Source organism: Esox lucius, chromosome 9 (genome assembly GCF_011004845.1).
Source record: "Esox lucius isolate fEsoLuc1 chromosome 9, fEsoLuc1.pri, whole genome shotgun sequence".
In the NCBI taxonomy this organism is placed as follows: Eukaryota; Metazoa; Chordata; class Actinopteri; order Esociformes; family Esocidae; genus Esox; species Esox lucius.
This window is the reverse complement of record NC_047577.1, coordinates 4841062-4867432: the sequence shown is the minus strand read 5'-3', so window position 1 is coordinate 4867432 and position 26371 is coordinate 4841062. Positions and strand designations below refer to the sequence as shown.

At 42.4% G+C, this 26371-nt stretch overlaps 2 protein-coding genes and 1 long non-coding RNA gene across 4 annotated transcripts; 2 read left to right on the top strand and 1 right to left on the bottom strand.

Annotated features, from left to right (window-relative positions):
• The first annotated feature begins 1209 nt into the window (after positions 1 to 1209).
• Positions 1210 to 10079, top strand: LOC105007674 (phospholipid phosphatase 3). Of its 2 annotated transcripts, XM_020049488.3 has the most exons (9): positions 1210 to 1963; positions 5472 to 5629; positions 5749 to 5838; positions 7157 to 7353; positions 7564 to 7621; positions 8274 to 8364; positions 9009 to 9094; positions 9614 to 9734; positions 9875 to 10079. In XM_020049488.3, exons 1-8 carry the CDS (start codon positions 1726 to 1728, stop codon positions 9704 to 9706), a joined length of 1011 nt encoding a protein of 336 aa, XP_019905047.2. In that variant the 5' UTR covers positions 1210 to 1725; the 3' UTR covers positions 9707 to 9734; positions 9875 to 10079. The 2 variants fall into 2 exon arrangements, with proteins under 2 accessions (XP_019905047.2, XP_028977729.1); XM_029121896.2 differs by having other exon boundaries at positions 1212 to 1963; positions 9614 to 10079.
• A 58-nt stretch (positions 10080 to 10137) lies between these two features.
• Positions 10138 to 11525, top strand: LOC117594843. The gene is made up of 2 exons (XR_004576100.1): positions 10138 to 10662; positions 10703 to 11525. It is a non-coding gene; the product is annotated as an uncharacterized LOC117594843 (long non-coding RNA).
• Positions 11526 to 14725: 3200 nt separating this feature from the next.
• Positions 14726 to 19841, bottom strand: LOC105007679 (CMRF35-like molecule 9). Its single transcript, XM_034294456.1, has 7 exons — positions 19666 to 19841; positions 19008 to 19328; positions 18561 to 18884; positions 16744 to 16806; positions 16656 to 16688; positions 16155 to 16244; positions 14726 to 14763 (listed from the first exon to the last, which is right to left on the bottom strand). Exons 1-7 carry the CDS (start codon positions 19706 to 19708, stop codon positions 14726 to 14728), a joined length of 912 nt encoding a protein of 303 aa, XP_034150347.1. The 5' UTR covers positions 19709 to 19841.
• Between the last annotated feature and the right edge of the window lie 6530 nt (positions 19842 to 26371).

Sequence of the window (26371 nt, the reverse complement as noted above, 5' to 3'; positions counted from 1 at the left end):
ATTCCTGGTCGCCATTATAAGACACGTCATCCTTGAACAACGCATGAATCACTAAATTGACTGTCAACGGAAGATGACAGCACGGAAGATGACAGCACTCGTTCCAATGTATTTCACATTTAATGGGTAAATGTATTTACTTTTAAATTGAAGGCATGCAGACTACTTTTATTTTTTATTTGAAATAAATAACTAGTACTACAGTAACGACATTTTATTTTTTGTGGTCGTAGTTTTGTTGATGATCAGTCAAAAATCAATCAATCAATCAAATGTATTTATAAAGCCCTTTTTACAACAGCAGTTGTCACAAAGTGCTTTTTTCAGAGACACCCGGCCTTAAACCCCAAGGAGCAAACAACAGTAGTGTTGAATTTCAGTGGCTAGGAAAAACTCCCTAAGAAGGTCGAATTTTAGGAAGAAACCTAGAGAGGACCCAGGCGCAGAGGGGTGACCAGTCCTCTTCTGGCTGTGCCGGGTGAGATATTAAGAGTCCAGTTGGAATAATACATTTCTCTGGGCTAAGTCCAGAGTCTATTTGATTTTAGACTAGGTCAGAAGTATGACCAGGTGGACAAGGACAGGGACAGCAACGGGCCCCCCAAACCAGGTAATCCGCAGGTGTAAACCAGGACCTCATCTCCTCCTAAAATTTAAAACTGGAGGAGACTGAGAAAGGTTAGTAGTACATCCCTCATATCCCCCAGCACAATAATATAGCAGCGTAACACCTTGGAACTGAGACGGGGGTCTCATTGTAATTTTTTGTCTTATCATTTTCTAACAGTTGTCATCATTAAGAGTGGGCTATTATCATTATTATTGCAGTTTTGTTTTCCGTAGCTAATTTGTCGTAGTTAATTGCACTCACCTGGTGTTGCAGTATATAGTACACGTCCACGTGGGGCCAGTATATGCCGGTTAAATTCAGGATAAGCGAGCGGTTGTTCGGTAACTGCGTCCGTGCAGCAGTGCATTCCTGTCCGCGCCGGTGTTGGCGAGTCACCGCACCTAGCTGTACGACACGAGCCTGCGCGCTGTCATCACATTCTGCCACCGCGACCACAACCTCTGGTGCGCGGTGATTATCACACGTCCCCAGATATTGCAAAACGGTACTAGTGCGCTCTTCATGTTGAGTTGAGTTCATCATGCGGGTGACAGCTCTGCCGGGGGCTAGAGGAAAAAAATACGTTGAGAAGTGACAGGGCGTGCTGGCTTTTTTTTAGGTCTTTGAGTGGGAGGGGAGAGACTTCGGACAGTAGAAACTTGTGAGACAAAAATGCAAAGACAGACAGTTTTGGGCACAACTCATCTCGGCAATGTCTCATCCTTTTCTTTCACAAGGCGGACTGCCACGAATTTTCCATATGACCTTCACGGAAGTGATGGTTCAATGCACTGAGTCATTGCATTGGTAGGCTATATCAAGTATCTGACCTTAACGTATACTAAGCCAACAATCGGGAAGCTCGAGACAAGTGGACGCAAAAACGTGTTCGAATTTTGGACGGATACATTTTTTTTCCCAAAACGGGGACCTCAAAATTTGCGATAACAACTCTATTTCCCAGGCCTGTACATTCCGGTTACCGTCAAATTTTACAAACTGTCACCCACTGAATGTTTATGATGCTCTTATTTATTTGAGCTGTCAAATATAAAATAAAACTTTAAATAACCAACATCATTTTTTTAGTGTTATTTTGAACAGTACCTGGAAGCATGGAATTAAACCAGGAAAAAGGAGAAATGTTAGATACGTATTCCCGGCAGGCCACCGATGGCGCGTCCGTCCGGAATCCGGACCTGCAGTTTAAACTATCGGATGACGGGCGTCGTTTGGGTAACATGGAACCGGAGAAAGACGAGGGCACTGGGCAAAAACAGATGGAAGTGACAGGACCCGCGCTGTCAAAGCGAAAACTTCTTGTTGGTCTGGACCTACTATGTTTGTTTCTAGGTAAATCAAACTTTTATTACTTCTGAGTAATATGAACTTTTTGTTATCATAACCCTAAAACGTTTTTAGTCTAGGTCATTTGTGTACAATTTGATAGCCTGATTGTTTTAACTAGGCCGATAATAAAATGTATTTCTAATCAAATGTGTTTGATATGATGTGTTTAGAAATCTACAGTTCCAGTTTTGAGTCCATCTATATCCAAAAACAAAATAACACAAATAATTCACGCTTTCAGCGTCTCTCATTTGCTCTCAAACTCTCGCACTCTACGGAAACTGTTCATGACGTTTGACTTAAGTCCGCCAAGGGAATTGAACAGTTTCCATGACAACAAGGGTTCTCGGGAAAAGAGGAGCCACTGGGGAATTGTGTGATGGAAAAGTAAACAAATAAACAAATACCGTGCGTGTGTGCCCCAGTGAGTTCATGCATGTGTGAGTTCATGCATGTGTGTGCATACACGCGCGCCTTCACTCCCTCCATGCGTCCGAGACAATTTCACAAAACGGCAATCAAGTAACAGCAGCTAATTTACAGAACTTGCATGTAAAATTAGCCCCTGTTCCTACTGCCATTTAAGTGGATAGCGGCCCGTTCAGGCGGGCCTGAGAGAAGGCCGGTTCGGCCTGACACTATTAAAGCAGAGGGTTGTGATCTGTATAAACAAGCGTTTACCAGACATTGAAAAATATATTGCAGTGTTTTCAAATGCATGTGGAGTTTTAGGGAAATCCGACAATTGCGACAACTGAAGTGTTTGAAAATTGAACTTAAATAGTCAACGCGTCATAATTCCTATCAGTACTGTGCACAGACCTTCCTAAGGGCATGAGCTGAATCTTAAAGAGTGGACGGAGTTGTCGTCTTACACGGACGGACGATGTGTTGGAGTGACGCGCGTAAAACGCACGTCGCCAAGCCTTACTTGTGCACATGCCTGGTCCCCATAAAACCTAGTGATAAAATTAGGCTCCGGGTCTTTTGATCGCATTCCAAACGCAGAATGAAATGAGTTCAAGGCCTGATGAGTTTGCATTGCCGCGCGCGTAAGATGTCTGCTAGTTGTGAGCGGTTTTGAGAGTTCATATGAATGCAGCTGGGATGGCGTTAATATGCCTGCCCAAGGACAACCAGCGATGTTTTTACATGCCGCGCTTCGTGTCAGTTGCGCAGGGTGATATTACAATGCTGGCTCGTATGTGGGGGAACGCACAGATTCCTTGTTTGGTTGTAGTCCTGAACCAGCTTATCTGACAGTCAAGGAATTGATGATTAGTTGTCATTTTGATACAGGTGTGGTAGTGCTATACCTGATGTGTTATACCTGATGTGTTATACCTGATGTGTTATACCTGATGTGTTATACCTGATGTGTTATACTTGATGTGTTATACCTGATGTGTTATACTTGATGTGTTAATACCACTTTATGTTGGTATTGCAAGCTTTTTTTTTTTGGGGGGGGGGGCTTATTCATGAAGCACCTTATAGGTTATCAGTGTAATGTAAGGCAGATATTATCACTGCAACTGAATAACATGGAGCGAGAAAGACTTATTATGAGCAGAGACTGCTTCGATGTGTCTGTGTGTGTGTGTGTGTGTGTGTGTGCGTGTGTCTGTGTGTGTGTGTCTGTGACAGACAGTGCTAGCTCAGAACCACAGTCACCCTTTGTTTGGATGTACTGAGAGTTGAGCTGATCTCACTAACAATCCATCCTCTGCCATCTCCTCTGCCCTCCCCCTTCTCCTCCTCTCATATCTTCTCCTCTGCGCTCCCCCTTCTCCTCCTCTCATATCTTCTCCTCTGCCCTCTCCTCTGCCCTCCCCCTTCTCCTCCTCTCATATCTTCTCCTCTGCCCACCCCCTACTCCTCCTCTCATATCTTTTCCTCTGCCCTCCCCCTTCTCCTCCCCTCATATTTTCTCTTCTGCCCTCCCCCTACTCCTCCTCTCATATCTTCTCCTCTGCCCTTCTCTACCCGTCTATTGGTTGAACTGCATCTTATCCCACCAAGGGTCTCTTAGAGCAGGGCTGGTTACAGGCTCGTCCCGGTTCATATAAAACCCAGAACAGGTCAATAATAGTTTTTCTAATATTATATATTGATCCCAGGTCATAATTTTGACATCCTGTCTCTTGTATGAGTCGTGGTTTGCCCGTCAGATCGAAGCGGGGGACCACTCCAATTTCTGAGGCTCGCAGCAAGTTTTTGTACCGGTGGACCACCTGGACAGGATGCTAATCTGTCGCCGGGACGACACAGCGCCTGGTACTGAACAGCGTTGTACGCCAAGTTCAAGACAACCCCGGGAAATCTCCGACCTCTGACCCCCATGTTTTTGAGTCAACTGGGAATGCTGAGAGACAAGACGCAAGCTCCTGCTGGGAAATGCATTTCCAAGAGCTCATCCATCTCGGAATCCCGTGTCGGAAAAAACGCCAGCCGCACACCACTGTGGCGTTCCGATCCGACGACTGGGATTTGACCCCCCCCCCACCCCTCAGTTCCCAGTTGACCTGTGAGCTCCGTCAGTGTGACCCCAGTGGTATCATGACCTTGCATTCCTGTAGTGTGTCCAGCCCTCGGTCTCTCTAGAGAAACACACACAGCTCACTCTCATTTCTCCCCTTTTCTACCCTCTCCAAACCTCTCCCGTCCGCCTACACCCATTTGATCCCCCTCCCGCCTAAACATTCTCTCCCATGCCCCCCCCCCACCCCCCTCGAAATGAGCTTGCGGCCACAGGCAGGATATGTAGAGGACATTGAACGTGCTCAGGGTTTGTTCTGATGTTGTCTGAATGGCGGTCTGTGTGTGATGCTGGTCTAACGTGTTTGAAAATAGAATATCTCTGTATTCTGGGGCATGGAGTTTTAATGACGCATTTTTACATTTCTATCTAGGCGGATTTGGGAGATTGATGGTGTACAGTACATCTGTACTCTAATTCTTCTGTCAATATCCATCAGTCTCTTCACCTCAAGCTTCCTCTGTTTCACGCGCCTCTCATTCTCCTTATCTTATTTAGTCATCTCTCTCCTTCTCTTTCTGTCTTCCTCTTCCACTCTGTCTTGGCTTTCAAAGTTGACACTGGTGCGCTGGTCTCTCTGTTTTAGGTCACCTTTCCCCCCTGTCTTTCTCTTTCCTCTGTCATTTTCATGCTTTCCATTTTTCAGTTCTTCTGTTCTGCTCATTGTTCCCATCAGAAAAGACATTCAATATTCCCACAGGGGTCCACTGCATTTTCGCTCAAAACACTCCTCCCTTGTTGAATTTCTGTCTTACTTTCTTTCTCTCTCTCTGTCTCTTTCTGTCCAATGGTTCCTTTCGGGTTCTCAGTTTCTGTTCTCCTCTCTGTCCTTCTCCACGTCTCCCTCTCCCCCAGACTTTGTTGGGTGGGTTAAGGCCAAAGCGACAGCGTGCTGAAACAATAACCCCACCCCCCCCCCCCCGTGTCCTCATCTCCCTCCCCATCCGTGTCTGTCTCTCCACCCCCCCCCAGCCTCCATCCCGTTCTTCGCGTGCGAGCTGAAGACGATGACTGCGTACCGAAGAGGGTTCATCTGTGGCGATCCCAGCATCACGTATCCGTACCTGCGGAGGGAGGCGATACCGGACGAGCTGCTCATCGCCGGCGGGGTCGTCATCACCGGGCTCACGGTGGGAGGCGCGCGCTCGCCGTCGTCGGTGTGGAGGGGGGGGGGGGGGTCAACAACGTCACAATCTCCATCGTCATCAACGCTGATTGTTGTGTGTGTGTGTGTGTGTCCTGCCCACAGATAGCTTTAGGGGAGTGTTACCGCGTCCGTTACCATGGAGTCAGCTCCAAGGCCTTCGTCAGGAACATCTACGTCTCCAGCCTCTACAAGGTTACACACTGGTTTACACCAGGTTGTAGATTTGCTGTACATACACTGGTCCCTACATCGTGTGGTTACACACTGGTTTACACCAGGTTGTAGATTTGCTGTACATACACTGGTCCCTACATCGTGTGTTTACACACTGGTTTACACCAGGTTGTACATTTGCTGTACATTAGAAACTCATTTAAAAATATGTACATGAACACGTCATGTGCTATACTGTCCAAGACACTCCCCTCAAGACACTCCCCTCAAGACACTCCCCTCAAGACACTCCACTTCACCCCTGGACACTCCCCTCTAGACACTCCCCTTCATACCTGGACACTCCCCTCTAGACACTCCCCTTCATACCTGGACACTCCCCTCTAGACACTCCCCTTCAGCCCTGGACACTCCCCTATAAACACTCCCCTTCAACCCTGGACCCTCCCCTCAAGACACTCCCCTTCACCCTTGGACCCTTCCCTCAAGACACTCCCCTTCACCCTTAGACCCTCCCCTTAACCACTACACACTCCTCATGACCACTAGACCCTCCTCATGACCACTAGACACTCCTTATAACCACTAGACACTCCTTATAACCACTAGACACTCTTTATAAGTACTAGACACTCCTTATAACTACTAGACACTCCTTATAACCACTAAACACGCCTTATAACCACTTGACACACCTTATAACTACTAGACACTCATTATAACTACTACACACTCCTTATAACCACTAGACACTCATTATAACCACTTGACTCTCCTCATAACCACTTGAAACTCCTTATAACCACTTGACACTCCTCATAACCACTAGACACTCATTATAACCACTTGACACTCCTGATAACCACTAGACTCTCCTCATAACCACTTGACACTCATTATAACTATTAGACTCTCCTCATAACCACTTGACACTCCTTATAACCACTTGACACTCAACTATTAGACACTCCTCATAACCTCTAGACACTCATTATAACTATTAGACTCTCCTCATAACCACTTGACACTCCTTATAACCACTTGACACTCATAATAACTATTAGACACTCCTCATAACCACTAGACATCATTATAACTATTAGACACTCCTCATAACCACTAGACATCATTATAACTATTAGACTCTCCTCATAACCACTTGACACTCCTTATAACCACTAGACTCTCCTCATAACCACTTGACACTCCTTATAACCACTAGACTCTCCTCATAACCACTAGACCTAGTTGGTTTAAGAATCTATTTCCATGTTGACAATGAGAACCGCTGTGTATTTCTTGCCAATATGAAACTGTTGTCTTTTGCCCTTATAAGGAGTTGGGAGCCTTCCTTTTTGGCTGCTGTGTCGGCCAATCCCTGACCAACATGGCCAAGCTGAGCGTGGGGCGGCTACGGCCTCACTTCCTGTCTGTGTGCGGTGTCACATACTCCTCGCTCAACTGTACGCCCGGGACCTACGTCTCCACGGTAACCTGCAGACAGCCAGATCACCGTCTAGAAGAGGAGGCAAGGTGTGTGTGTAGATGCGTGTGGGGTGATGGTACTGTGTGTGTATTTCCGAGGGTGTGTGTGGGGTGATGGTACTGTGTGTGTATTTCCGAGGGTGTGTGTGGGGGGATGGTACTGTGTGTGTGTGTATGTATGTGTGTGTGTGTGTGTGTGTGTGTGTGTAAATGCGTGTAAATGCTCAGGCCTAAAAGGTTTTGGTTTTTCATTTTCAGGAAATCATTTTTTTCTGGTCATGCTTCGTTTGCTATGTACACTATGCTGTATCTCGCAGTAAGTATTTGCTCACACAAACAAACACGCACAAACACAAAACTTCTAGTTTGTGATCTGACACGCAGTCCACAGTGGGAGCAGAGAGAGGGTTGGGAGCCGAGAGGAGGAGGAGAAATTAGGGATTGAAAAGAAGTAGGCCAGAGCCAGTTGCTTTGTTCTATCAGGGGAGGGGGGTGTTTGTTTTTTATTTGTTTCTGTGTGTGTGTGTCTCTGTGGGTGTGTGTGTGTTCTCCCTCTCCTGAGATCCCCCATTATGTATGGGCAGTGTCACGACAGCAAATGTGTGAGGGAAAGAAAATAATAGAGGGAGTGAGAGAAGGAGGGACAGAGACAGACAGAGAGAGAGAGCGAGAAGAAGAGGAAGAGATCAGAGCCCAACCTCAGATCTCCATGCCAGATCTCCACCTCGTATCTCCATGTAGGATCTCCACCTCAGAACTCTTTCAGATCGAGGCAAAGGCCTACATGTGTAAAAAAGATCTGAATCGGACTGTGGGTTTAAATGGCAACACATCAACATACTTTTATGGTACCAGGATACCTTATTAAACTGTTATAATAACCAAATAATACCGCTGTCCCCCACACTCTCTCCCTCACCCTGCCCCCTCCCTCCTTCTCTCCCTCCCTCCCTCCCTCCCCCCTCCAGTTTTATCTTCAGGCCAGGTTATGTTGGAAGGGGGCCAGGTTAATCAGACCACTCATACAGTTCTTCCTGGTTCTACTGGCTGTGTTTACAGGTACACACACACATACACACACTTAAATGTAATTGTGATTGGATGTTCATGGTGTTACATTAATATTGTAATTGTCCATGGATGTTCATGGTGTTACATTATTATTGTAATTGTCTATGGATATCCATGGTGTTATATTAATATTGTAATTGTCCATGGATGTTCATGGTGTTACATTAATGTTGTAATTGTCCATGGATGTTCATGGTGTTACATTAATGTTGTAATTGTCTATGGATGTTCATGTTGTTACATTATTATTGTAATTGTCTATGGATATCCATGGTGTCACATTAATATTGTAATTGTCCATGGATGTTTATGGTGTTACATTAATGTTGTAATTGTCCATGGATGTTCATGGTGTTACATTAATGTTGTAATTGTCCATGGATGTTCATGGGATTTCAGAAGTCCGCTAGAGGACTCTCATTGTGAAGCAGGGCTTGACGAAGGCTCATTTGTTTAAAGACGTGTTAGCCCTGTTCACGCCTGAGTCCTCTTCATGGTGATGTTGGCTGCACACTCTCCTAATCTTGTTTCCTCACATTCACTGATCACAATATGAGAGTACAGTGTGCTTTAATTGTCTACACCTACATCATGTTGAATTTTGCTTTTCTTCTGATATAATTCACACGAAGGCCTGACCAGGATATCTGACTACCGTCATCATCCATCTGATGTCATCACTGGATACATTCAGGGAGCAGTTACTGCCTATTGGGTGGTGGGTGTCTGCCTGTCTGTCTGCATGTCTGCATGTCTGCCTGCCTGTCTGCCTGTCTGTCTGTCTGTCTGTCTGTCTGTCTGTCTGCCTGTCTGTCTGCCTGTCTGCCTGTCTGCATGTCTGCCTGTCTGCCTGTCTGTCTGCATGTCTGTCTGTCTGCCTGTCTGTCTGCCTGTCTGCCTGTCTGTCAGCCTGTCTGTCTGCATGTCTGCCTGTCTGTCTGTCTATATGTCTGTCTGCCTGTCTGTCTGTCTGTTATCTTAGGTGTGTGTTATCCTAGGTGTGCAGGTGCGTGTGTGTTATCCTAGGTGTGTGTTATCCTAGGTGTGTTTGTGTGTGTTATTCTAGGTGTGTGTTATCCTAGGTGTGTGTGTTATTTGGTAACCAGTGTTGGTGTGTGTGTTATCCTAAGTGAGTCAGTGTGTGTTGTCCTAAGTGTGTGTTATTGTAGGTGTGAAGGTGTGTGTGTGTAATCTTAGGTGTGTTATTTGGTAACCAGTGTGTTCTTGTGTCCTCCAGGCATTCCACATTTCCTCCATGTTTAAAGACTACAGCCCCTCCATTTCTCCTAACCTGGACAGTTCCCTGTCACCACACCACACCATCTGTTAGGGAACCCAATCACAACACCATCTGTTAGGGAACCCAATCACCACACCATCTGTTAGGGAACCCAGTCACAACGCCATCTGTTAGGGAACCCAGTCACCAGACCATCTGTTAGGGAACCCAGTCACCACACCATCTGTTAGGGAACCCAATCACCACACCATCTGTTAGGGAACCCAATCACCACACCATCTGTTAGGGAACCCAGTCACCAGACCATCTGTTAGGGAACCCAATCAACACACTGTCCTGTGTGTAATCTGGACATATTCGGAAAAATAAGCTTATACTGTGAAATCCCTTGGGGAGGGAGAGAGAGATGGGGAGAGAGAGAGAGATGGGGAGGTAGAGAGTGATTGGGAGGGAGAGAGATGGGGAGAGAGAGAGAGATGGGGAGGGAGAGAGAGATGGGGAGGGAGAGAGAGATGGGGAGGGAGAGAGAGATGGGGAGGGAGAGAGAGATGGGAAGAGAGAAAGGGGATTGCAAGAAAGAAAAAAAGAGAGAGACGTTGTTAGAAATACTTAGAAGAGAGAATCCAATTAAATAGATTATAGACGTCAACACACTGTATGTAATGTAACAGATTAGAGCGATGTGTGTGCGTGAGAGACAGAGAGACTGTTTGCAAAATAACCACTTTAAAAGGGACAACCAGGTGTATGTAGGCCTGCCTCCATTTAATTGATTGATTAGCCAGGCTGAAGACGTGGCTGAAGACAGGTATGACAGGTATGTTAGCCAGCTTGCAACCGCTTCAGGCATAATGAACAGGTGTTCCCTGCACAGCAACCGCTTCAGGTATAACCACCAGGCGGTCCCTGCACAGCAACCGCTTCAGGTATAACCACCAGGCGGTCCCTGCACAGCAACCGCTTCAGGTATAACCACCAGGCGGTCCCTGCACAGCAACCGCTTCAGGTATAACCACCAGGCGGTCCCTGCACAGCAACCGCTTCAGGTATAACCACCAGGCGGTCCCTGCACAGCAACCGCTTCAGGTATAACCACCAGGCGGTCCCTTCACGTGGCAGCCGTGTTAAAATGAGTCGGGTCGGAAACAACTCCATCAGTCTTTGGCTGTTTTTCACCACTCGGAACTACTTGCTGGTGCTGTACTGCTGAAACATTGTTCCATGTATTCTGTCCGGGCCGGGTTTTCTTTGCCCTCTTCCACTCTGCAGATTTATGTGTTTTTGTGCCCTGTAATTATTTAGTCCTTGGATCGACACGTAGCTAATATAAGTACGTTTATCATGTTAGGATCTCAGGCTTTGTGTGGAGAAATAAAATGACAAAGGTCTTATTTCACAGACAGAGATTAAGCCTTGTCTAGCACCGAAAAACCCAGCTCAGTGGAGTTCTCATGAAGCCGGTGTGGTAGGTTTAGACACAAACTACGTTCCTGAAATAGTCAACATTTTCTGTGTGTTTTCTGTGAATAGATGTCGATCTGCTGATCCTAATGTGGTTTTCAAAGTGTGAAACTAAGTCAGACTGGCTGTAGAGCTCAGAACCACATAAGAAGATATTAGACAAAGATATGGAAGAGGGATGGGCTGAAAAAGTGATGAGATCTGTACTTCAGTTCATGTCCATCTCCTTTTGACAAATACAGAAAGAACCAAAGAAATGGTTGCTTCATACATTTATTTTGGGTGAAACCATAGGTGCTCTCTCTCGAAAAAATTCTATGTTATATTGGCAGTTAAGTATATAGTAGCTAAAACAAAATGTTTACATACTATTAACAAAAGAATATATCCAAAACATTGACTGTCATAAATACACTGACTTTCTAAAGTAAAATATTCAAACCTTTGACCAAATCTCTCGTTTTATTAAATTCCAAACAATTTATTGAAATGTTTCTCTGTTTAATATTTACTTTGCAAAACTGCTCTTCAAAATCAATTATTTTAAGATGAAACAAGTTTTGTGTTGGGAAATTCTTTGAAACAACAATAACATGTTGCTTGCATAACTGTATTTACAGTTTAAATTCAAATATAATGAAAATAAAGAATCCCCATATCTGAAATACTTGTCGTGCCCTTCATGGGAATATTCAATTCAAAGCCATTAAATTCCTTTATTTTGGCAAGAAGTGTTTCCCTAAAATGCAGTCTTTATTTGTGGATCCAGGGTTTGGAGTTTGGTGTGGAAGTGTGCTGATCTCGTCATACTCACATTTGTAGTCAAATCTGTCTGACCTGACTTGATTCTCATAATCATAAATACTCATTATGGGAAACCTTATACGCCAGTAAAGCCCATAACTGAAGTGGAGATTACTGCGTCATTACTCCAATTTTGCCATCTCCCACTTGACAAATTTCTGTGTTTTGTTTCCTGTCATTATTTACCCATTGGATTGGTACGTAGCTAATATAATTACAGTTATGAAGTTAGGATTGTGCATATATCAGTAAATGTAACACAAATGTATTTGAATGTTTAGCTTCAGTAGCAGATGGCAACTTATTCTGTTCACCCTGTGTTGTTTCATGTTTTTCTGGAAGACTCCCTGTAAACTATTTTACTAAAAGTACAGCACAGAGAAGATATTAAATACTGCTTTGACTTTTTAAATGTTTTTTCTTGCCTTGTTCAAATGAACACATTCCATATTCCAGAAACCAAATCAGAAATGTAAATTCTTAGCTAACTTTATGTATTTTACATTATTCTGTCACCTTTTAACCTCATATATTCACACAACTACCTATTTCTGCATGTCTTTCCATCTGTATTAGTCCATACTTCCTACTATGACTTTCTGACGGACACACACTCTCCGTCCTTTACTGACCATTACTGCTGTTCCTGTATTACATGCATAAGAATACTAGAGGAGTTTGTATCTACAGTGAGTAACAGATTCATTCTACCACTAGAGGGTCTCTATCTATAGAGGAGAGTAACAGAGTCATTCTGCCACTAGAGGGTCTCTATCTATAGAGGAGAGTAACAGAGTCATTCTACCACTAGAGGGTCTCTATCTATAGAGGAGAGTAACAGAGTCATTCTACCACTAGAGGGTCTCTATCTATAGAGGAGAGTAACAGAGTCATTCTACCACTAGAGGGTCTCTATCTATAGAGGAGTGTAATGGAGTCATTCTACCACTAGAGGGTCTCTATCTATTTCACTGACACAGAGTAAGCCTTTTCTAGCACTGAAGAATCCAGCTCAGTGGAGTTCAGATGAAGCCGTCCCTACAAATCTCCTAACAGAGATGTCAGTGTTATCTTTGTTCCAGCAACACCAGTGAGAAACAAGATTACATGTCAGTCAAAGCACTTCTGAAAATGAGGATTTTAATAATGCAATTGATGTTGTTAGTAGTCAGAAAACAGGTGTGGTAGGTTGAGACGCTCACACTTTTTTGTTTGAGTGCCACATCATGTACATATACAGTGTTTTCTATGAAATGATTTCGGTCTGATGATCTTAATGTGGTTTTTGAATTGTTGAACAAAGTCAGACTCTCTGTACAGCTCAGAACCACATGAGGAGATCTTAGATGAAGATATGAAAGAGGGATGGGCTGGTAAATTGATGGGATCTGTACTTCTATTTATGTTCATCTTCTTAAGACAAATGCAGAAAGAACCAAAGAAATGGTTGCTTCATACATTTATTTTCAACTGAATCTGATAACAATGATTAGGTGAAAACATATGTGCTCTTTCTAGAAAAAAATGTATGTTAAATTGGCAGTTTTGTATTTCAGTAGCTAAAACATCAAAATGATTACATACTATTAACAGAACAAAAAAAAATCTTAAATACAACTGACTTGCTAGTGTATTCAAACCTGTGACCAAATCTCTCATTTTATTAAATAACAAACAATATATTTGTAATAAGCAGGAAACCGATGGAGTGCCTCCTTCGGGTAGGGAATGAAGCGTTACCCCAAGTAAATAAGTTCAAGTATCTCAGGGTCTTGTTCGCGAGTGAAGGGACAATGGAGCTGGAGATTGGCCGGAGAATCGGAGCAGCGGGGGCGGTATTGCATTCGCTTAACCTCACCGTTGTGACGAATAGAGAGCTGAGCCGGAAGGCAAAGCTCTCGATATACTGGTCAGTTTTCGTTTCTACCCTCACCTATGTTCATGAAGGCTGGGTCATTACCGAAATAACTAGATTGCGAGTACAAGCGGCTGAAATGGGTTTTCTCAGAAGGGTGGCTGGCTTCTCCCTTAGTGATAGGGTGAGAAGCTCAATCATCCGTGAGGAACTCGGAGTAGAGCCGCTGCTCCTTTGCATCGAAAGGAGCCAGTTGAGGTGGTTCGGGCATCTGGTAAGGATGCCCCCAGGACGTCTCCCTAGGGAGGTGTTCCAGGCACGTCCAGCTGGGAGGAGACCTCGGGGTAGGCCCAGGACTAGGTGGAGAGATTATATTTCAACACTGGCCTGGGAACGCCTTGGGATCCCCCAGTCAGAGCTGGCAAATGTGGCTCGGGAAAGGGAAGTTTGGGGTCCCCTGCTGGAGCTGCTGCCCCCGCGATGCAATACCAGATTAGCGGATGAAGGTGAGATGAGATGAGATATTGAAATGTTTTTCTATTCAACGTTCACTTTGAAAAACTGTCCCCTTCAAAATCAATTATAAGATGACATTAAATGTTTTTTTGTTTTGAGTTTTGTTTTGTTTTGAGTTGAGAAATACTTTGGAGGAACAATAACGTGCTGCTTGCATAACTGTATGTACAGTGAAAAATAATCTTCATATCTGAACAATGAATCAGGTCCATTTTGAGTAAATATAAATTCAAAGCATAAAGGACTTTACTTTGGCAAGAAGTGTGACTCGAAATTCAGTCTTATTTGCAGATCCATGGTCAGGAGTTTGGTAGGGAAGTGTTCTGATCTCATCAAACTCACATCAATAACCTTATCCATTATAATAACTGTATATACTTGTGCTGGTAATATATAATGTACTTGTCCCAGTAATATATAATATACTTGTGCCGGTAAAGCCTAAAACTCAAATGCAGATTACTGAGTTATTCCTAAAACACCATCTCAGAGCTCATCTCTGAGGGTGCAGCTGTCCCATAAAAAAGTCACACATTGTTCAAGAATGTCAAGACTCATAAAATGTAAATACAATTAAGTGAATTAATAAAGAAAAGTAAATATAATAAACCGGAAGAACAGTGGTCTCCCTTAAGTTGACAGAAAAAAATCTAACAACATAAATAAATAAAAGGATAACTAGCCAACTAGGATGTCTGATACATACGTTTTTGTGTCAAAGTTGGGATATGCTTTGAGTGAGTGGACTGGATATATTTTCTGATACTGGAAAATAACAAAAACAAAATAGCATTTGGAGAACTTTCCCAAACCGTTACGATGCTCATTTCGTCCAAGGATTCGATACGCCCCTAGTTTTGTACATTGAATTGTGTTTCACTGTGTTGGGGTCCAGGGTTTGGGAAGTAGAATTTTGGTTAGCAGTGTTTGGAATCAGTGTTTGGTAAGAACAATCTAGGTTTGCTGTGTTTGGATTCAGGGTTTGGTATGTTGGATATCGGTATGCTGTGTTTGGATTCAAGGTTTGGTATGTTGGTATGTTGGATATCGGTATGCTGTTTGGATTCAAAGGTTTGGTAAGAACAATATATGTTTGCTGTGTTTGGATCCAGGGTTTGGTATGTTGGATATCGGTATGCTGTGTTTGGATTCAGTGTTTGGTGAGTCGAATCCAGGTTTGCTGTGTTTGGATTCAGGGTTTGGTAAGTAGAATCCAGGTTTGCTCTGTTTGGATTCAGGGTTTGGTAAGTAGAATCCAGGTTTGCTGTATTTGGATTCAAAGTTTGGTATGTTGGATATTGGTATGCTGTGTTTGGATTTAGGGTTTGGTATGTTGGATATCGGTATGCTGTTTGGATTCAAGGTTTGGTAAGAACAATCTATGTTTGCTGTGTTTGGATTCAGGGTTTGGTATGTTGGATATTGGTATGCTGTGTTTGGATTCAGGGTTTGGTAAGTCGAATCCAGGTTCGCTGTGTTTGGATTCAGGGTTTGGTAAGTTGAATCCAGGTTTGCTCTGTTTGGATTCAGGATTTGGTAAATTGAATCCAGGTATGCTCTGTTTGGATTCAGGGTTTGGTAAGTTGAATCCAGGTTTGCTCTGTTTGGATTCAGGGTTTGGTAAGTTGAATCCAGGTTTGCTGTGTTTGGATTCAGGGTTTGGTAAGTAGAATCCAGGTATGCTGTGTTTGGATTCAGGGTTGGGTAAGTTGAATCTTGACTGGCAGCGCTCCTCTCTTCACTGTTTCCTGGGTGGGTGTTTGATCTGCTAGACGTCTTACAACTAGATAAGAACGGCCCTGAAGAACATGCAAGTTATATTATAGGACAGCATAGTGCATCATTCACTGTAGACAACAGTTGTGTGTGTGTTTGTCTACGCACTAGTATGTCTGAACATACCTTCCACCTTCCTCCTGTAGACAATTACCAGAACGATGGTGATAAACCCCACAACCAGAATCACAGACAGAATGATCACTACTAAGATACCTGGAACACAGAGACACAATGATCACTACTAAGATACCTGGAACACAGAGACACAATGATCACTACTAAGATACCTGGAACACAGAGACACAATGATCACTACTAAGATACCTGGAACACAGAGACACAATGATCACTACTAAGATACCTGGAACACAGAGACACAATGATCACTACTAAGATACCTGGAACACAGAGACACAATGATCACTACTAAGATACCTGGAACACAGAGACACAATGATCACTACTAAGATACCTGGAACACAGAGACACAATGATCACTACTAAGATACCTGGAACACAGAGACACAATGATCACTACTAAGATACCTGGAAAACAGAGACACAATGATCACTACTAAAATACCTGGAACACAGAGACACAATGATCACTACTAAGATACCTGGAACACAGAGACACAATGATCACTACTAAGATACCTGGGACACAGAGACAATAACCGTTTTCAGTCAACTCTTCCAATTAATGTTTTACCAGATGTGTTGATGAATGTTGCTGATGGTGCTGATGGTATTGATTGTGGTGATGGTGTAGAATCTGTTGACAGACAATAGTCAGATTTTATTATTACATTAGATCCACATCCTAATTCATCTCACCTCGACTACCTCATTTCATGCATTAGATGTGTAAAAGACATTGTGCCTGCCTCCACTACCTCAAATCATACAGTAGATTTATAAAAGACATTGTGTCTGCCTCCACTACCTCAAATCATATAGTAGATGTGTAAAATACATTGTGTCTGGTCTCACCTCCACTACCTCATATCATACAGTAGATGAGTAAAAGACATTGTGTCTGGCCACACCTCCACTACCTCATATCATACAGTAGATGTGTAAAATACATTGTGTCTGGTCTCACCTCCACTACCTCATATCATACAGTAGATGTGTAAAATACATTGTGTCTGGTCTCACCTCCACTACCTCATATCATACAGTAGATGTGTAAAAGTAATTGTGTCTGGTCTCACCTCCACTACCTCATATCATACAGTAGATGTATAAAAGTCATTGTGTCTTGTCTCACCTCCACTACCTCATATCATACAGTAGATGTCTAAAAGACATTGTGTCTGGTCTCACCTCCACTACCTCATATCATACAGTAGATGTGTAAAAGACATTATGTCTGGTCTCACCTCCACTACCTCATATCATACAGTAGATGAGTAAAAGACATTGTGTCTGGCCTCACCTCCACTACCTCATATCATACAGTAGATGTGTAAAATATATTGTGTCTGGTCTCACCTCCACTACCTCATATCATACAGTAGATGTGTAAAATACATTGTGTCTGGTCTCACCTCCACTACCTCATATCATACAGCAGATGTGTAAAAGTAATTGTGTCTGGTCTCACCTCCACTACCTCATATCATACAGTAGATGTATAAAAGTCATTGTGTCTTGTCTCACCTCCACTACCTCATATCATACAGTAGATGTCTAAAAGACATTGTGTCTGGTCTCACCTCCACTACCTCATATCATACAGTAGATGTGTAAAAGACATTGTGTCTGGTCTCACCTCCACTACCTCATATCATACAGTAGATATGTAAAAGACATTGTGTCTGGTCTCACCTCCACTACCTCATATCATACAGTAGATATGTAAAAGACATTGTGTCTGGTCTCACCTCCACTACCTCATATCATACAGTAGATGTGTAAAAGACATTGTGTCTGGTCTCACCTCCACTACCTCATATCATACAGTAGATGTGTAAAAGACATTGTGTCTGGTCTCACCTCCACTACCTCATATCATACAGTAGATGTGTAAAAGACATTGTGTCTGGTCTCACCTCCACTACCTCATATCATACAGTAGATGTGTAAAATACATTGTGTCTGGTCTCACCTCCACTACCTCATATCATACAGTAGATGTGTAAAAGTCATTGTTTCCAGCACAGGGATTTGCATCACCATGGATGACAGCTGCTCTATCAGACGATCATTCTATTTTATATTTCTTCATATTATTAGTACCTGTTGACTTTTCTATCAAAACTGAGTTACAGTCATGAATATAATTTATTGGGACCAGTGGAGGCTGGTGGGAGGAGATAAAGGAAGACATTATAATGGAATGGATGGATCACTATTAAACACAAACACCTGGTTTCCATGGTTTCATGTGTTTGATAGTGTTCCATCCATTCCATTATAATGAGACTGTCCTCCCATAACTCCTCCCACCAGCCTCCACTGATGTAAAGAGTTGATCCACTAACAAACAGAGGTGAAGTCTAGTTTAGTCTGGAGGTCACTTACCAGTCACACTGAGATGTACCTCAGTAAACACGGTAATGTAACGCAACACTTCATCAATCCTGGTTTCTACTCCACACCAGTATGTCCCAGTATCATCTTCAGTCAGGTCCCTGATGGTCACTGTGAAGCTTTTCTCTGTTCTGTTGTCAGTCACAGTGAATCTCCGAACTGATTCGGAGATAATGCTATCACATTCATTTAAATCTCTGTTCTCCTTGCAGAAATACTTGGAGCTGTTTTCATATTTCTCTGGATAGTTACAGATCATGGTAGCTTCTCCTCCCAGATAGACCGTCTCTGTGACTGACTTCAAACAGCATTTATCTGTCAATAGAAACACACATTACCACTGTTTAATACTATAGACTGACTTCCTTGACCATCGATTGCTATTGATGATTTAATTACATTAAGTTACATTAATTTTACAAAATTAAAGTGTCCCACCTTCCTTTACTTCCAGCTCCACCTTGGTATAACTGTCAGGTACAACAGGTTCACCCACTCCACACCAGTAGGTTCCTTCATCTTGTCTGGTCAGTTGTCTGATGACCACAGTGAAGTAGTTCACCACAGTTTTGTCATACAGAGAGAATCTCCCACTGTGTTCCCAGGTGTTCTGACTACCTGATCTTATTTTCTCCTCACAACTTAAACTGTTCTGCCCCATGCAGAAATATTTCCCATAATGCTCCTCTCCTCTGTAATAATGACAGTAGATGATGGCAGTTCCTCCAGAGTATCCTGTCACTATGAAGCTCACACAGCCTGTCAATCAGACAAGGAGACAATAACTTGTTTTAGGTTTATAGCTTAGTTGTTGTTTTTTTTCTGTAGAATTTGACTGTTATACAGTTAGTAATCACACATACACTCACACACCCATACACACAGGAACAAACGCACGTTAGGCACACAGACAGACACAAGCATTCACCCAGTCGCATGCACTTTCAGCACACACACACACACACACACACACACACACACACACAGGAACAAACGCACGTTAGGCACACACACAGACACAAGCATGTATATGCACACAACACACATTAACTAGGTGTAATAACATAGTTACAGAGTGTTATAACAAGCTTATTACCTTTTATAAAGTACAGTTGGATGAATATCAGCAGGATCTTCATCTTGTTGTGTTCTGGTGTTCACAGATTCTCTCCAGGTTGGTGTCTCTGGATCTGGTTGTTGATAGTGCTTTTTATAATTCTGTTTTTACAACTCTCTCTGTGCTCTCTCTAGTTATACTTACATCAAGCGTAATGTTCCTGCTAAAATGTGCTATCTGTCACAATCTCTCTCCCCCTCCTTCTCCCCCTCCCTCCCTCTCCCCCTCCCTCACCCCCCCCCTCTCTTTCCACTGCACTGAAACAAGGAACTAACTTTGGGTCTCTTTACTAGTACAAACCCTCGCTGAAAATGTTATATATACTACTATATGTAGTAATGTGAATAAATATACGTAAACAAAGTATTGACGGTATTTACATTATTTATTACTGTTACATTTTTACAGTATTTATGTTATTCATATTACTTACCGTATTTAAGTTATTCATATTACTTACCGTATTTATAACATTTATATTATTTATAGTACATACAGTATTTACAGTATTCATATTATTTACAGCATTATGTACAGTATTCGTATTATTCACAGCATTAATAATATTTATAGTTTGTACAGTATTCATATTATTTACAGCATTTATAATATTTACAGTATGTACAGTATTCTCAAATGTATCAGATGGGATGCTGGGGACACAGCAAGAATACAATGTGTGTGTGTGTGTGTGTCTTTTAGTATGTTTGTGTGTGTGTGTGTGTGTCTTTTAGTGTGTTTGTGTGTGTGTGTGTGTGTGTGGTAAGTCAGCTTAGTAGTAGTGTTGAGTGTTTGTCATTAAAATCTGTCTCATGAGCCCATTAGAGTTCTCATCAGGGCTGAACATTAATGCCATCAACACTTGTTTATTTGAGGAATACCAAGTTAATAACAGATCATCATGTGATGTTCCAGGGAAATAAAACACTGTGCATTCCCCTACACATTAAAGCTGAACTACATAACTCTCAAGAACAGGAAGTATTTTAGCACAATATTCCTAGAAATCTCGCCTCTCGCTGGTGTGAGGTCAGTTCACTCTTAAAGCCCCACACGTCATCTGTTCACTTTATTCAGTTCATCTAAAAAAAAAATGTAATCTGCCCAGGTGAGTTGACATGCCATTCTTTTAAATATATATTGAAATGAATTACTTATTTAACAGAAGAATTGCCATATCAGTGTCGCCATGTAATGCATATTGCTCCTTGAGTTCCTATCCATCATGGATAGGCCAATAGCATCCAGCTGCAGACCCACAGACCACCCAATAGCATCCAGCTGCAGACCCACAGACCACCCAATAGCATCCAGCTGCAGACCCACAAACCACCCAATAGCATCCAGCTGCAGACCCACAGACCACCCAATAGCATCCAGGTGCAGACCCACAGACCACCCAATAGCATCCAGGTGCAGAACCACAGACCACCCAATAGCATCCAGGTGCAGACCCACAGACCACCCAATAGCATCCAGGTGCAGACCCACAGACCACCCAATAGCATCCAGGTGCAGACCCACAGACCACCCAATAGCATCCAGGTGCAGACCCACAGACCACCCAATAGCATCCAGATGCAGACACAGACCACCCAATAGCATCCAGGTGCAGACCCACAGACCACCCAATAGCATCCAGGTGCAGACCCACAGACCACCCAATAGCATCCAGATGCAGACACAGACCACCCAATAGCATCCAGGTGCAGACCCACAGACCACCCAATAGCATTAAGGTGCATCAATGTTCACTCGTATTTTCAAACGGCATCTATCTGCATTCCTTCAGATTTTATTTCTATTGACCTAAAACATATTTTCTTAGGTGCTATAACCTTCCGAACTTCTTCCATTTTTTATAAAATTGTCTTGCTAGCGTGTCTTGCTGCATTATCCACGAAATGAGAGCCGACACTTCCTTTGTGTTTTCAGCCTCAGCTCTTCTTTTGAAACGTCCAACACATCACGTCCAGTGTGCAGACCATGTTTTCCCTCAGCAGCAAAACACCGTTTAAGGTTTTTCAGATGCAGGCGAGGGACCATCTGATATGGTAGGAATTCATCCACCATCCAGATTAATAGATGTTCCAGGGAAATAAAACACTGTGCATTCCCTTATATATTTATATAACAATTCCATTAACAAGATGGTTAGGACTCTGCATAAGAAATGCTAATAAAAACAGAACGCAATTATGTGTAAATCATGAATCCCGCTATTTCATTAAAATTGTAGAAAGACAACATGTCAAATGTTACAACTGAGAAATGTTTTTGAAAAAGAAATGGCCGGTTAGATGCATTAGAAGATCGGTCTGGTCCGACCCAGGCCTGGCCCGATTACACTTCTTAAATCATGGATCTAGTCCGAACCGAGCCCCCCAGGCTGTTGATACCTGTTGGGTTTGGGCTGAAATAGACAACTCTGAAACCCGTGTCACATATGACATAGACTATAGTTTTGTCCAAGTCTGCCAAAATCTTTTATGTTGTGTGATCAGTACACAGTTGCATTTGTGGTATTATTGTTTATGGTGTGATTATGAGGTGTTTTAGGGATTTAAGCTGCTGAGTGATGTGTTATTGATATAGGATTTAACCTGCTGGGTGATGTGTTATTGATATAGGATTTAACCTGCTGGGTGATGTGTTATTGATATAGGATTTAACCTGCTGGGTGATGTGTTATTGATATAGGATTTAACCTGCTGGGTGATGTGTTATTGATATAGGATTTAACCTGCTGGGTTCTGGGTTAATGATGTAGGATTTAACCTGCTGGGTGCTGGGTTAATGATGTAGGATTGCTCATTCATACACACTCTCTCTTCATATCTTTCACACACACTGCATTTGTACAAGTCCCTTGTTTATTGCTTCATGTCCTAACAAGCACAAACCACATCTTCCGCTTCTGACAGCTTCTTCCTCCATGTGATGAATTGGGGATGTTGAAATTGTTCAGTAGTAATAATAACAGTTAAAAGAGTCAAACTTTTAATGAATAGTAAATAACAGACTGGAGGGAGCATTAAATTAGCAGCCCAGAAGGATAATTAGATTGTAAAATTCTGACCATAAAAACAGACAGTAAGTCTGGGGCAGTTTACTGGTTGTTGATGAAGAGGAGTGTGTTTGTTGCCAGAATGCTTGTAAGTCATTGTAACGGAAATGTTGCAATGTCAGTTACATACATTGGCATACACACCAAACATACATTAATAAACCATTGGTTTAATTACATGTTACATTAAATCAAAATAGCCGTGTACAACCTGCGTTTTGGTAAACAGCAGATAGAAGGACCTGGAGAAATACACCCACTCCCAGACTGTTAAGCAGTCACACACGAAGGACTGACTGGCCATTACATCAATATTATACAGCTCTGGAAAAAATGAAGAGACCACTGCACCTTTCTCTTTCCTTTCCAAAAATGTGAAAAGGAAGGTTTTGTGTGAGGGACAGAAGGGTTCAAATTCATTATTTCTGTTCCTAAAACTTTCCCTTTCAACTTTTTTTGGAAAGGAAAGAAAAGGTGCAGTGGTCTCTTCATTTTTTCCAGAGCTGTAGTTTTATTGTAATATTTATTTAGACTTCCCACATGGTTTACTTTCACATTCTTTACAAATATTGTAAAGAAACAATATGTTATCCATCCATCCATCCATCTTCTCCCGCTTATCCGGGGCCGGGTCGCGGGGGCAGCAGTCTAAGCAGGGATGCCCAGACTTCCCTCTCCCCAGACACTTCCTCCAGCTCTTCCGGGGGGACACCGAGGCGTTCCCAGGCCAGCCGGGAGACATAGTCCCTCCAGCGTGTTATGTTATCCTTTTAGATAAAAACCACTAAACATGATAACGGTAAAAAAGATAAGGGTTTTAACACTAGAACCGGCAAATGCCTGAGTTTCAGATTGTAATTAAAATAAAACTGCCATTTTTAAAGCTAGACCCTCCTCCTTCCATTACTTTTCCTTTAATTTTTCCGTTGTCAGAATTCTAAACTGACTGTCATAAAACCATTCAGAGATGATTTACCTGTTTTTTTACTGTTTTCCCACTTAATCTGCCAACCACCCACGCCACTTAGCGTTGGTACCCAAATGGTACCAGGCGCTAATCACCCCTCACTGAATGCCTGACATCATTGGATGAAAAACGCAATGCTCCCAGATGAATGAACATTTAATTAGGCTATTATTGAAACATAATACTAAATATATAGGCTATTTGCCATGTGTTACTGTTTTCAATAGGAGATTCAGCTTATTGTGTTAGGTATTTCATTACATTTAAATCAAAATGTAAATCTACATAATTTTAGGATGGAAAGAGAAACTACATTGCCCACACATCGTATCGTCTCTCTTAATTTTCTCTGCTTATTTTACTGAAGATTGCTGGGTGATGTGTTAATGATATAGGATTTAACCTGCTGAGTGATGTGTTAATGATATAGGATTTAACCTGCTGGGTGATGTGTTAATGATGTAGGATTTAACCTGCTGGGTGATGTGTTAATGATGTAGGATTTAACCTGCTGGGTGATGTGTTAATGATATAGGATTTAACCTGCTGGGTGATGTGTTAATGATATAGGATTTAACCTGCTGGGTGATGTGTTAATGATGTAGGATTTAACCTGCTGGGTGATGTGTTAATGATATAGGATTTAACCTGCTGAGTGATGTGTTAATGATATAGGATTCAACCTGCTGGGTGATGTGTTAATGATATAGGATTTAACCTGCTGGGTGATGTGTTAATGATGTAGGATTTAACCTGCTGGGTGATGTGTTAATGATGTAGGATTTAACCTGCTGGGTGATGTGTTAATGATATAGGATTTAACCTGCTGGGTGATGTGTTAATGATGTAGGATTTAACCTGCTGGGTGATGTGTTAATGATTTGGGATTCTTCACTCATACACATTATCTCTCCCTCCATCTCCCTCACAAACAATCTGCATTTGTACAAGCCACTTCTTTATAGCCATGTCTTAAATAGCTTCTGCTTCTGACAACCTCTTCCCCGAAGTGTTGAAATGGGGATGTTGACATTTTCAGTAGAAAGAATAACAGAGCCTGGACATTAATGAATAGTAAAATACTGACTGGTGGGAACAGTAAAGCTTTACCAGTAAAGATAGATGTTTGAATTGTTCAGTCTAAATAATAACATAGTGTAGACATTAATGAATAGTAAATAACAGACATGAGGGAGCAGTAAAGTGGTAGCAGTTAAGCCAGATCTTTGTATTGTTCAGTAGAGATAATGGAATTCTGACCATGAAAACAGACAGTAAAGGGCAGGTGCAGTTAACTGGTTGTAGATAAGAAGTGTGTTTGTGGCTTGAATGTATGTGTGTTTATGTGTGTTTTATGGTTTGATGATGGAAAAGTCAGTCACAATATCAATTACAAGGGTCTCTATCTATAGAGGAGAGTAACAGAGTCATTCTACCACTAGAGGGTCTCAATGAATAGAGGAGAGTAACAGAGTCATTCTACCACTAGAGGGTCTCTATCTATAGAGGAGAGTAACAGAGTCATTCTACCATTAGAGGGTCTCTATCTATAGAGGTTCAGTAACAGAATAATTCTACCACTAGAGGGTCTCTATCTATAGAGAAGAGTAACAGAGTCATTCTACCACTAGAGGGTTTCTATCTATAGAGGAGAGTAACAGAGTAATTCTACCACTAGAGGGTCTCTATCTATAGAGGTTCAGTAACAGAGTCATTCTACCACTAGAGGGTCTCTATCTATAGAGGAGAGTAACAGAGTCATTCTACCACTAGAGGGTCTCTATCTATAGAGGTTCAGTAACAGAGTCATTCTACCACTAGAGGGTCTCTATCTATAGAGGTTCAGTAACAGAGTCATTCTACCACTAGAGGGTCTCTATCTATAGAGGTTCAGTAACAGAGTCATTCTACCACTAGAGGGTCTCTATTTATAGAGGTTCAGTAACAGAGTCATTCTACCACTAGAGGGTCTCTATCTATAGAGGTTCAGTAACAGAGTCATTCTACCACTAGAGGGTCTCTATCTATAGAGGTTCAGTAACAGAGTCATTCTACCACTAGAGGGTCTCTATCTATAGAGGTTCAGTAACAGAGTCATTCTACCACTAGAGGGTCTCTATCTATAGAGGAGAGTAACAGAGTCATTCTACCACTAGAGGGTCTCTATCTATAGAGGTTCAGTAACAGAGTCATTCTACCACTAGAGGGTCTCTATCTATAGAGGTTCAGTAACAGAGTCATTCTACCATTAGAGGGTCTCTCTCTATAGAGGTTCAGTAACAGAATCATTCTACCACTAGAGGGTCTTCAAACTCGTTGGTCTTTGCTGATCGCAACGTATTGTCTGTGATGAATGGACTGGGTCGAAATTCATTGACAATCGGCGATGTACTGTACTGTACCCGGTCCCCCCCGCCCCCCCCCTGGAACCGGGCCTGGAAGAATGGTGGTCAGAACATGTTGAGTCCACCATGCAACATCTCCCACCTATGGGCCTGATGGACTCACTCCTGAAGGTGTAAGAAATACAGGTTAGATGAATCAGAAGAGTAATTCTTCTTTTAAAATATAATTCAGTGGAGTTTATTTTTACTGTCTCAGATTTTCAGCAACACATGCCAGATACCAACACAAACAGAGAAAAGTAACTT